Here is a 13,842-nt window from a genome sequence, read left to right as displayed (position 1 = left end):
AATGGTTGAACTAGTTTACAGTCCCATCAACAGTGTAAAAGTGTTCCTATTTCTCCATATCCTCTCCAGCACCTGTTGTTTCCTGACTTTTTAATGATTGCCATTGTAACTGGTGTGAGATGGTATCTCATTGTGGTTTTGATTTGCATTTCTCTGATGGCGAGTGATGATGAGCATTTTTTCATGTATCTGTTGGCTGTATGAATGTCTTCTTTTGAGAAATGTCTGTTCATATCCTTTCCCCACTTTTTGATGGGGTTGTTTGTTTTTTTCTTGTATATTTCTTTGAGTTCTTTGTAGATTCTGGATATTAGCCCTTTGTCAGATGAGTAGATTGCAAAAATTTTCTCCCATTCTGTAGGTTGCCTGTTCACTCTGATGGTAGTTTCTTTTGCTAGGCAGAAGCTCTTTAGTTTAATTAGATCCCATTTGTTGATTTTGGCTTTTGCTGCCATTGCTTTTGGTGTTTTAGACATGAAGTCCTTGCTCATGCCTATGTCCTGAATGGTACTACCTAGGTTTTCTTCTAGGGTTTTTATGGTATTAGGTCTAACATTTAAGTCTCTATTCCATCTTGACTTAATCTTCGTATAAGGAGTAAGGAAAGGATCCAGTTTCAGCTTTCTACTTATGGCTAGCCAATTTTCCCAGCACCATTTATTAAATAGGGAATCCTTTCCCCATTTCTTGTTTCTCTCAGGTTTGTCAAAGATCAGATGGCTGTAGATGTGTGGTATTATTTCTGAGGACTCTGTTCTGTTCCATTGGTCTATATCTCTGTTTTGGTACCAGTACCATGCTGTTTTGGTTACTGTAGCCTTGTAGTATAGTTTGAAGTCAGGTAGCGTGACACCTCCAGCTTTGTCCTTTTGACTTAGGATTGTCTTGCCAGTGTGGGCTGTTTTTTGGTTCCATATGAACTTTAAAGCAGTTTTTTCCAATTCTGTGAAGAAACCCATTGGTAGCTTGATGGGGTTGGCATTGAATCTATAAATAACCTTGGGCAGTATGGCCATTGTCACGATATTGATTCTTCCTATCCATGAGCATGGTATGTTCTTCCATTTTTTTGTGTCCTCTTTTATTTCACTGAGCAGTGGTTTGTAATTCTCCTTGAAGAGGTCCTTTACATCCCTTGTAAGTTGAATTCCTAGGTATTTTATTCTCTTTGAAGCAATTGTGAATGGAAGTTCATTCATGATTTGGCTCTCTGTTTGTCTGTTACCGGTGTATAAGAATGCTTGTGATTTTTGCACATTAATTTTGTATCCTGAGACTTTGCTGAAGTTGTTTATCAGCTTAAGGAGATTTTGGGCTGAGACAATGGGGTTTTCTATATATACAATCATGTCATCTGCAAACAGGGACAATTTGACTTCTTCTTTTCCTAACTGAATACCCTTGATTTCTTTCTCTTGCCTGATCGCCCTAGCCAGAACTTCCAACACCATGTTGAATAGGAGTGGTGAGAGAGGGCATCCCTGTCTTGTGCCAGTTTTCAAAGGGAATTTTTCCAGTTTTTGCCCATTCAGTATGATATTAGCTGTGGGTTTGTCATAAATAGCTCTTATTATTTTGAGGTACGTTCCATCAATACCAAATATTGAGCGTTTTTAGCACAAATAAGATTTTCTTTGGTGATTTCTTAGGAAAGTTCTTACAACCTTACCTTGGCCCATAATGATGCCTGACCTGCCTGGATTTTTGTGGTCAGCTCACTTAGTCTTCACAGTGTCTGTTTCTGACCTCTACTCTCTTCAGTCCCTTCTCTTCAGTCTTAGCAAAATACTTCACCTCCTGACACTTAGAGAAAACAGAAGTCATCATTAGAAATTCGTTCAAATTCTTCCTGCCAAACTTGTAAACTTAATTGCATCAGCACCTGGTCCTTTCCTCATCTACTTTTATTTAAGTGGAAGAAATGTCAAGCTGGGCATAGTGACTCAGGCCTGTAATCCCAGCATTTGGGAAGGTCGAGGCAGGTGAATCACCTGATTTTGTGAGTTTGAGGCCAACCTGGCCAACATGGAGAAACCTTGACTCTACTAAAAATACAAAAAATTAGCCAGGCATGGTAGTGCATGCCTATAATCCCAACTACGTGGAAGGCTGAGGCACGAGAATCACATGAACCCAGGAGGTGGAGGTTGCAGTGAGTGAGATCATGCCACTGCACTCCAGCCTGGGCAACAGAGCAAGACTCTGTCTCCAAAGAAACAAAAGAAAAGAAAAGAAATGTCTACCTCTTATACCTGTGGTCAGTATTTAACCTCATTGACTACTCCTTTATTGAAATATTCCTTTGCTTTTGTGACACAGTGCTCTTTCTGGCATTCTTCATTGGTGGAGGGTCGTCTTTGTCTTATCAGTTAGGATTCTTGAGGGTCGTTCTCTTCTTCATACATTCCTTAGCAAATACTACAAACTCCCAAAGCCTCAGTTACCAATTACCTCAAATCTATATACTTTCTTCTCAGATCTCTCTTTTCTAAACCTCAAATGCAGCTGCTTAGTGCACCTAAGCACTTGTATATCTCACAAGCACCTCCAATTCAAGATGTCAACACTCTTCCTAAATTCCTTTTTCAGTACCATTGTCCATCAAGGAACCATAGCCAGAAACCTGTCATCCCTAACTCCTGAATATCATATTGTATTACTCAATAATTATATTACTCAATAATTCCTTCTTCATTTAACTCCTAAACATGTTTCACTACCACTCTCATTTCAAAATACCATCATTTCTTGCCTGAAGTAAAAAAAAAAAAACTTTCTACCTTATCTTTCTGACTTCAGCCTTGTTCCCTATGAAATCCTTTTCTTTATTATTATTATTAATTTATTTATTTATTTTGAGACAGAGTCTTACTCTGTCGTCCAGGCTGGAGTGCAATGGCGTGATCTCGGCTCACTGCAAGCTCCGCCTCCTGGGTTCACGCCATTCTCCTGCCTCAGCCTCCCCAGTAGCTGGGACTACAGGCGCCCACCACCATGCCCTGCTAATTTTTTTTGTATTTTTCAGTAGAGATGGGGTTTCACCGTGTTAGCCAGGATAGTCTCGATCTCCTGACCTCGTGATCCGCCTGTCTCAGCCTCCCAATACCCTACTCTTTAAAAAACTGAAATCTGGTGATATGGTTTGGCTGTGTCCCCACCCAAATCTTACCTTGAATTGTACTTCTCATAATTCCCACATGTCATGGGAGGGACTAGGTGGAGATAATTAAGTCATGGGAGCAATTTCTCCCATCCTGTTCTCATGATAGTGAGTGAGTTCTCATGAGATCTGATGGTTTGGTTTTGTAAGGTGTTTCCCCCTTCACTAGGTACTCATTCTCTCCCCTGCTGCCCTGTGAAGAGGTACTTTCTGCCATGATTGTAAATTTCCTGAGGCCTCTTCAGCTATGTGGAACTGTGAGTCAATTAAACCTCTTTCCTTTATAAATTATCTGGTCTTGGGTAGTTCTTCATAACAGCATGAGAATGGACTCATATAGTAAATTGGTACTGCAGAGAGTAGGGTGCTGCTATAGATACCTGAAAATGTGGAAGTGACTTTGGATCTGGTTAATAGGCAGAAGTGGGAATAGTTTGGAGGGCTCAGAAGAAGACAGGAAAATGTGGGAAAGTTTGGAACTTCGTAGAGACTTGTTGAATGGTGTTGACCAAAATGTTGGTAGTGATATGGACAATGAAGTCCAGGCTGAGATGGCCTCAGATGGAGATGAGGAACTTTTTGGGAACTGGAATAAAGGGGACTCTTGTTATGCTTTAGCAAAGAGACTGGCAGCATTTTGTCCCTGCCCTAGAGATCTGTGTAACTTTTGTCAATTGAGAAAAATGACAAGTCACAATTAGGAGGTTTGTTTGCCAAAGTTAAGTATGTGCATCCTGGAAACAGGTCTGTGCCTTCTCCAAAGATGATTTTGAGGGCTCCAAATTTAAAGGGGAAAGAGTGAGATATTGAGAAGTACACAACTTTCATGTAAGAGGTGGGCGGGAAAAATAGTTATTCATGCCTTTGCCTGGCTCAGTGAATCTGCATTTTTTTTTAACCTAAGATGACACAGACAAATGGAGCGAGGAAAAATGTGGGGAATCTGCATTTTTGCATAAGATAACCTAGAAAAAAATGGTGCAGGGAAGCAATCAGATATGCATTTGCCTGGTGGGCAGGGAGGTGACTGCACCTGTAAAAATAAGCTATCAATTTACGTTGCCATAGTGAAATTTTAACAGAAACACCTTAGGGTAAAGATCTTCAAGCTCACTAGGAATTTCCTTGTGAGTAAAATATGGGGGAGGTGTGTAGATTTTCATCTTATAATTGTCTTTTTTAAGAAACAAAAGGGGAGGCAGTTTTGCATGACTCAATTCCCAGCTTGACTTTGCCCTTTAGCTTAGTGATTTGGGGACCCCAATATTTATTTTCCTTTCACACTTTGCACTTGAGAGAGATGATTTAGGGTGAGTATCTGGTGGAAGAAATTTCTAAGTGGCAAAGCATTGAAGAGGTGACAGAGCATGAAAGTTTGGAAGATTTGCAGCCTGACAATGTGGTAGAAAAGAAAAACCCATTTTCTGGGTAGAAATTCAATCTGGCTGCAGAAATTTGCATATGTAATGAGGAGCCAAATGCCAATTGCCAAGACAATGGGGAAAATGCCTCCAGGGCATGTCAGAGACCTTCACAGCAGCCCCTCCCATCACAGGCTTGGAGGCTTAGGAGGGGAAAATGGTTTCCTGAGCCAGGCCCAGGGTCCCCCTGCTCTGTGCAGCCTCAGGACATGGTGCACTGTGTCCCATGCTTCAGCTTCAGCCATGACTAAAAGGGATCATGGTACAGGTCAGGCCATTGCTTCAGAGGGTGCAAGCTCCAAGACTTGGCAGCTTCCATGTACACAGAAGTCAAGAATTGAGGCTTGGGAACCTCCACCTAGATTTCAAAGAATATGTAATGGATATCCAGGCAAAAGTCTCCTGCAGGGGTAGAGCTCTCATGGAGAACCTTTGCTAGGGCAGTACAGAAGGGAAATGTGGATTGAAGCCCCCACACAGAGTCCCCACCGGAGCTGTAAGAAGAGAGTCACCATCCTCCAAACCCCAGAAGCTTGCACTGTGTGCCTGAAAAAGCTGCAGACACTCAATGCCAGCCTATGAAAATATCCCTGAGCAGGGCTGTACTCTGTAAAGCCACAGGGGCAGAGCTGGCCAAGGCCATGGGAGCCTACCTCTTGCATCAGCATAGTTAATGCCGGAATGAGTTGAGACTTTGGAGGACTGTTGGAAGGTCATGACTGTTTTGAATTGTGAGGACATGAGATTTGGGAGGGCCAGGGTGGAATGATATCGGTTGGCCATGTCCCCATCCAAATCTCATCTTGAATTATGGTTCCCGTAATCCCTACATGTCATGGATGGGACCAGGTGGACATAATTGAATCATGGGTGTGGTGTCCTCCATTTTGTTCCTATGATAGTGAGTTAGTTCTCATGAGATCTCATGGTTTTATAAGGGGCTTCCCCCTTTGCTGGGCATTCATTCTGTCCCCTGTGGCCCTGTGAAGAGGCACCTTCTACCATCATTGTAAGTTTTCTGAGGCTTCCATAGCCATGTGGAACTGTGAATCAATTAAACCTCTTTCCTTTATAAATTACCCAGTCTCAGGTATTTCTTCATAGCAGCATGATAATGGACTATTACATCTGATATCTCAGCTCTTCTGGTTAAAGACTTTTTAAAATCCTGTATTTGAAACACCTTAACATACTTTCTCTTTTCCCTATGTTTGTACATGTTCCATCTACTTTAAAACAAATCTTTTGTTCTGCCTTTTCCTTCCTCTCTACTCACTCCTTCCCATAGCATTATACATTCTCAAGTCTTTTCTATGTTAGGAATAAAAGTAAATCTTAAACCTCATGTCTTTCCTAGCCATCTCCCTCTCCCTTTCCTTCCTTTCACAGCTACACCTGTGAAACAAAATTCTGTGCTAGACTTAATTTCATTAATTACTTGATTGTATTAATATGAGTTAAGTAATGCTGAGTTAATCACTTGATCTCATTAATTACTCAGTCAATTGTAGTCTGACATACACCCACCCCCACTACATGACTACAACTATCCTAATTAAAGTCACCAAGGAACAGTGGACATATTTTAGTTCTTATACCTACAGTATTGATATCAGTGCCTACTTGATCCTTGAAATATTCTTGGTCTTTACTTTAGTTTACCCTGTTTTCTTAGCTCTTCGTTCTCTTGTTTTTCTTTGTTTAGTCTCCATTTGGATTTCTCTGCTGGACCTTAAGTGCATGTATTTCTCAGAATTCCATTTTGATCTTATTCTATACATTTTCCCTGAACTGCCTCATCCACAAGTCACCTATTCCCTAATGGCTTCAACTGTCTTTTCAATCCAAGCTTTTGTTTAAGCCTAAAATCTTTCATTTCTAGTTGCCTAGAGTAGCAGTCTTCAGCCTTTTTGGGACCAGGGACCAGTTTCATGAAAGACTTTTTTCCATGGATAGGGGGTGTAGATGGGAATGGTTTCATAATGAAACTGTTCCACCTCAAATCAGGCATTAGTTAGATTCTTATAAAGACCACACAACCTACATCCCTCTCATGTGCAGTTCACAATAGGATTCACACTCCTATGAGAATCTAATGCCACTGCTGATCTGACAGGCAGCAATGCTTCCTGGCCCACCGTTCACCATCTGGCCCAGTTCCTATAAGGCCATGGACTAGACTGGTACCAGTCTGCACGCTGGGGATTGGGAACCCTGGCTAGAGAACTCCATTATATGTTTCATATGTATCAGATTCAAAAATATATGTCTAAAAGAAAAATATATCAGATGTCTAAAAGAAAAGGCATAATCTATACCTCAATATTTTCTACAAGACACGTTGAATTGTCTTTGCACCGTGTTGTTCTCTCCCTGAAATGCCTTCTCTGCCTTTTGTCTACTCATCTTACAATTAGCTATAAACTGTTAGGAATTCTTTGGGTTTTTTCATTTCCCAAAAGTATATTTGTTTTTCTTAAGTTAAGACAGTGTAAATCTGTGTAAAATACCAAAAAAGTACTGAAATTAAAATATTCTCCGATGCTAAAAATTGGGCTACTTTGTTTTTCAAAGATTGCTTTTTATAATCATGATGTATTACTCTTACATATGTATACATTACCAGAGCTTATACTAAATAGTATTTTAAAATATTCTGTTTATATTGGTAATCATTAAATTTTATAGATCCTTATGTATTTTATCAGATAAATTAAAATATTAACATAAAAATTTGTCTCATTGATTGTAAGCATATGGTGTAATTCTGACTTTCCTACCAATGTTTTTCTCTCGTGTTACATGGATAAATTACACTAAAAACTATTGAAACCAATAGCATAGACTGAGGATTATGGAAACTATTTCAGTCACCAGCTATGACAGTTAACTTGGCCAGATCTCATTTTTTAAATGTGAAAATTCAGAACAGAAACTAGATATTTCCAAAGTCTCTTTTAGGTCTCAGATTCTCCGATATGTTTTTTTACCTCTAGAATTTAGAATACATTTTTGTCTAAGCACTGTTACCTGTTTAAAGTCATAGATACTAATTTATTCATAGCATTTAAATTGTGTCTAATCTTTTAGGAAACCATCTTTAGTTATTCAAATTGGTGAGTGGGGATCCTTGTATGAGTACAAATTATTAACTGCATACTCTCCTGCTATTCAGGCAGCAACCAGCCCTATAACTAGTTTAGATGCTTTTAGATCTTTAAGCACTATAATTAATTGGGTGGGAAAATAATGTGTTTTCCTTAGTTCAGTTTACTATTTGCATCCATTTGTGAGAAAACTCACAATTTGAAATCCACATAAAAATTTTGTTTTGAAAAAATAAAGGGATCATGAGGTATATGATTTTGTCCATGTGTCAATAAAATATACTGCTCAGTGGTTGATAAAGAACAGCTGAACTCTTAAGAACTCTGTCCAAACTTATGCCTAAGTCACCAGATAACAAAGGTCTTGATTTAGTCTAAAGCTCTCTGAGGTTAGGTTACTTGTCTATCTGGATTACTGCTATACTTCTATCTTCTAGCCGGAAATATTAAACATCCAATAAAATTTTCAATAAAATGTACTAAAAGTTGAGTTAATGTCCTGTACAGGGACATGGATGAAGCTGGGAACCATCCTTCTCAGCAAACTATCACAAGAACAGGAAAACAAACACTGCATCTTCTCACTTATAAGTGGGAATCGAACAATGAAGACACATGGACACAGGGAGGGGAACATCACACACTGGGGCCTGTCGGAGGGTAGGGGATTAGAGGAGGGATGACGTTAGGAGAAACACCTAATGTAGGTGACGGGTTGATGGGTTCAGCAAACCACCATGGCACGTGTATACCTATGTAACAAAACTGCATGTTCTGCACATGTACTCCAGAACTTAAAGTATAATAAAATATATATATATATATATATATATACACACACACACACTAAAGGTTTAATATTGTTAAGCTATATGATATGTTATTCAAGAGAACAAGGAAAAGTATACAAAATAATTATTTATTATGTATATAGTATCTTTGTTAGATGCAAATATCAGTAAGTTTTTAAATTTTACTTTATATTTTAATAGACATTAAAAGGGTTATATTGGGGAAAGCCAATATATTTTAAGTAGTTATAATTATGTCATAGTTGTCAAATGACATTAATAAAACTTAGCAGCCATTTGTAATCAAATCTTTAAATGAATTACTGAAAAATAATACAACTATTTCCCCAAGCCAATAATAAATTTAAACAGAAATGTTGAAGCTCTTTTCATTAGAATTGGGAGTAAGGCAGTGATTATTCACCAGTATTATTTGTCATAGATTTTGAGGTCCTAGCTGAAGATGTGGAAATGAGTTGGTTTATGTTTGGGGAAAGAAGAGATACAGCCATCTTCTTTGCAGATGATCATGACTGTATACCCAGAAAACCCAACAGATTTTTTAAAAATTATAAACAGAGGGGTATGAAATAGATATACAAAATCAAGCCTTTTCTCTATTATCAGTAATGAATTAGAAATATAATAGTGAAAGAATACCTCATTTTCAATAGTAGAAACATTAAAATATCTATAAGATAAATTTAGCAGGACAGGATCCATATGAGGAAAATTATAATACTCTATAGAGAGCAATAACATTTAACTCTTACATAGCACTTACCCTGTGCCAGATACTATTCAGAGCATATTACATGTATTAATTCATTTATTTCTCACATCAACCTACAGAAAAGTTGCTGTTATTTTCATCATTTTACTGAGGCTCAGAAAAGCTTGTTAATTTACCTAGGGTCACACAGCTGAGATCTGAATCATTCTTGGGTGGAGAGCCTTAATGTCATTCATAAAAACAAGAAAGTCTTAATATTATAAAATTTGTCAGTTTTTCCAAAACAAATTTATTAGAGAATTAATTTTATTTTTAACTGGATGAAATTATCTTAAAGTTCTCATGGAGATTAAATGTTTAAGAATAGTCTGATAAATTATGAAAAATAATGAATGGTGCGTCCATAAATAGATCCAGGTCTAGTATTTTATTTCAATTGCAAATGCATGGTTTATTTAATAAATGATGCTGATAATTGACCATCCTTCTGAAAGAAAACAGACCTTTTGATAACTAGGTACAAGAATAAATTCCAGGTGGATTATAAAGATTAAAAAAAAATTTAATTGACAATTTTAGAAATAAAATTAGGAAAATATTTGTATAAACATGTGGTGGGGAAGCCTTGCCCAAATCTAGTAAGAAAACCCAAGCCGTGGAGTACTTTTAAAAATGGTCAATGTATGTTGGCAAGGATGTGGAGAAAAGGGAGCCCTGCTTCACTGTGGGTGGGAATGTAAGTTAGCAGAACCACTGTGGAGAACAATGTGGAGGTTCTTCAAAATACTGAAAATAGAGCTACCATCTCATCCAGCAATCCCACTCCTACATATATCCCCAAAAGAAAGGAAATAAGTATATCAAAGAGATATCTGCGCTCTCATGTTTATTGCAGCACTATTCACAATAGCTAATATTTGGAAGTAACCCAAATTTTTATCATCAGAGGAATGCATAAAGAATATGTGGTACAAATATACAACGGAATAATGGAATACTCTTCAGCCATGAAAAATAGTAAGATCCTGTCACTTGCAACAACATGGATGGAACTGGAGGTCATTATGTTAAGTGAAATAAGCCAGTCATAGAAAGACAAACTTTACAGGATCTCACTTACTCATGGGAGCTAAAAAGTGAAACAATTGAACTCATGGAGATAGAGGATAAAAGGGTGGTTACCAGAGGCTGGTAAGGGTAGTGCAGGTGCAGGGGAAGTGGGGAAGGTTAATAGTTACAAAAAATAGAACAAGTGAATAAGACCTAGTATTTGCTAGCACAACGGAGTGACTATAATAGAAATAACTGTACTTTTAAAAATAACTAAAAGACTATAATTGAATTGTTTGTAACACAAAAGATAAATGCTTGAGGCATTTACCCTGATGTGATTATTACTCACTGCATTCCTATATCAAAATATCTCATGTAACTCATAAGTATATATATCTACTATATGCCCACAAAAACTAAACAGAAAAATAAATTGTCAATCTATACCATAAACCAAAATCAAGTAACACATTTTTGCATTACAAATGACAGTTAATCTTCCTTATAAACAACAAATCTAACAAATTATTAAGAGAAAGATAATCTAATAGAAAAATAGGTATATGTTATGAATGACAAATCATTGAAATGGAAATTCAAATGGCCGATAAATATATGAAAGGTTCTTCAACTGTATTATGAGTTAGGAAAGTGCAAATCAATACATCGAGATGTTTCTCAAGCATGAAAATGTTTAAAAGAGGTGAGTACATAGATAAAATGTGCTCTTATGTTGCTGGTGGGAATTCGAATTGATTTTTTTTTTCTGCGATTAGTCAGGCAATTTGTAGCCCAGTTTAAGATACATACAGCCTTGGCCAGGCACGTTGGCTCACGCCTGTAATCCCAGCACTTAGGGAGGCCGAGGTGGGCGGATCATGAGGTTCAGGAGGTGGAGACCATCCTGGCTAACACGGTGAAACCCCGTCTTTACTAGAAATACAAAAAATTAACCAGGCGTGGTGGCGGGCGCCTGTAGTCCCAGCTATTTGGGAGGCTGAGGCAGGAGAATGGCGTGAACCCAGGAGGCGGAGCTTGCAGTGAGCCGAGATCGTGCCACTGCACTCCAGCCTGGGCAACAGAGTGAGACTCCATCTCAAAAAAGAAAAAAAAGAAAAAGAAAGATACATATAGACTTCAGCCTATAATCCTGCCTTTGCCAATTTATTCTGTAGATATAAAAACATAGTGCCTAAGGATATTTATTACAACATTATTTGTAGGGTCAAACAACCTGAGTATCCATCTATAGGGATATGATTAAACAAATTGTGTCAAATCTATACCACAGCTTTAAAAATATTAAAATATATGTAACTATTAAAAAGAATGAGTTAAATGTGTATTGTTTAACAAGAAGGAAAACCATGATATAGCATTAGGTTAGAGAAGCTGAATAATGAGTATGGTATGATTCCATTTCATATTGAAAAACGACAACACAAACGCCCAACTATGATTACATAGTCATATAAGCATGGAGATAGGTATAAGCATGGAAGAATACAAATTACAAATAACACCACAAATACAATACCAAATACAAATAATATTAGTTATCTTGGGACAGTTGAATGGAAGGATACTTAACTTTTTCTTTATTTTACTTTAGATTGTTTCACTTATTTAATAGTCATATATTAGTTTGTAACTTTAAACTTATTTTTAAAAAGAGGCAAACCCCTAAATGTAGCTTTTGCATTACTTTACTTATGCTCACTGGCAGGAATTGATATTTGAATTAGGTGCTGTTTCCACCATTAAGGAGCCTGCATTCTAGCCAGAGAGATGAATTCAGTAGATACAATGTAAGATAAATAAAATAGTAAAATAATTTTACTTTAGTTAAAAAATGAAAACATCAATGATAACCAGTTAAGGCTTTTTAATTAAAATTTAAATGACTAAAAATAGCCAGTAAAGGCCCAGATCATCGTTAGGCAAAGAGCACTTTGACTCACGCCAAAGAACTACGTATTAAACATCTTTCGCGATGTAGAAATCATATTTCAGGAAACATAGGGTCAGATTTTATCCTGGCAAGGCAGCTACATGCAGTAAATATTCCTCCTTATCCCAGATGACCCTATCCCACAACTCTTCTGTGAGGTCAGGAGTCATACAGATCCGCGTGTGCTAAATTTTGCCTTTGGGTTTGAGAGGAGGCTAGGGCTAACGTGCCTGAGAGGTGAAAGGAGGGATTTGGAGGAATACATGGGTCAGTTAAAGCAATGAGATAGTATTTCCATCTCTCGTTAGCATAACTATTACCCATTTGATCCCTACCTTCATCCTTAATGCTCCGACCAACTGTGAACCTGGTGCTTAACTTGATTACTGTCTCTAGTCCCTCCTCCCACTTTCTTTCCTCCCTTATTCTCTCCACTTTCCGTTTTCCCTCTCTTCCACTTCTTATTCTCTATTACATTAAACACTAGCCTAATCTCATAATTGTGCAGTTAATAAGATTTTATAATATTATGAGGCCATAGTTTTGTATTTATTTATTTATTTTAGAGATTGGGTCTCATTCTGTCTCCCAGGCTGGAGAGCAGTGACTCAATCATAACTCACTGTAACCTCAAACTCCTGAGCTCAAGCACATGGGACCATATTCTAATATTAAAAGCTGACTTACTTTATATGCTATATGATTGCTTTTACTACCAGGAGTGCTTTGTTATGCTTAAACTTGTTATTTTGTAATAATTTAGGTACTAGAAAGGCAGTATAAAGTAATCCTTCTGAGTTTTTTGTATAGGTTGTGGGGCCAGGTTTCCTGAGGTTAAATCTTACTAGCTTTATGGTCTTGGATAGCAAGTTACTTTTCTCTCTTGGCTTCAGTTTCTCAAGCATAAATGGGAATAATAATCACTGACCTAATTCATTTTGTTGGTTTGGGATTAAATGAGTTAACTCTTGTAAAGTGGGTAAAATAGTTCCTGGTGCCTATAAATACTCAATAAATGCTGTATTTGCTATTAAAGCTAATTTATAGTTAACTTAGCAAATATTGACTGAATGCTCACTAGGTGCCAGACGTTATCCTAAGTGATAGGAGTAAGTATATTTATTGAATATCTACTGTTAGGCATGAGGGTTATAGTAGTGAATAAAACTGAGTTCCTGCCCTTCTTAGTGTTTAGAATACTATTGATTATTATTTGAATTTGAGGCTGACTTTATAAATGTGATTGACCTTTAATTTTTTTGTTTTACTTTTAAATTTAGGATGTCTTATATTATGAGCAGCTTAAGACCAATGTGATACAACATGACCTTTTGGTGGACAGTCTAATCTATAAAGTAAGTAAAAGTCAACTTAGTTTTTTCCTTTTCATTAATATCATTAAAAATTGAGATTCTTTATTATGCAGAGCCTGTACTATGTATAATGATATATATTAACCTTGAAAAATAATTTTAAGTGATTAGATGTATACATATAAAGTTGATGTTCAAAATTTGCAGTTTCCATTCTGTGTTATCTTCTTTCCCTTTGAAGCTGTCTTCATGATTCTGTCCTAGTCCTCCTACTTTTTGATGAAGATAATAAGCATTTCTTATATCTCTAAAT

The 13,842-nt window shown here is 37.1% G+C and overlaps 1 protein-coding gene across 1 annotated transcript in view; it reads left to right on the top strand.

Moving 5' to 3' along the window:
* Positions 1 to 13,842, top strand: part of TBC1D19 (TBC1 domain family member 19) — a 164,374-nt gene that overhangs the window by 89,937 nt on the left and 60,595 nt on the right. Inside the window, exon 12 of the mRNA XM_023223043.2 lies at positions 13,497 to 13,571. Within this exon, the coding sequence (XP_023078811.1) occupies positions 13,497 to 13,571 (75 nt within the window). The remainder of the gene's footprint in view (positions 1 to 13,496; positions 13,572 to 13,842) is intronic.

This window comes from Piliocolobus tephrosceles, chromosome 3 (assembly GCF_002776525.5).
Source record: "Piliocolobus tephrosceles isolate RC106 chromosome 3, ASM277652v3, whole genome shotgun sequence".
NCBI lineage: Eukaryota > Metazoa > Chordata > Mammalia > Primates > Cercopithecidae > Piliocolobus > Piliocolobus tephrosceles.
This window is presented reverse-complemented; position numbering and strand designations above follow the sequence as displayed.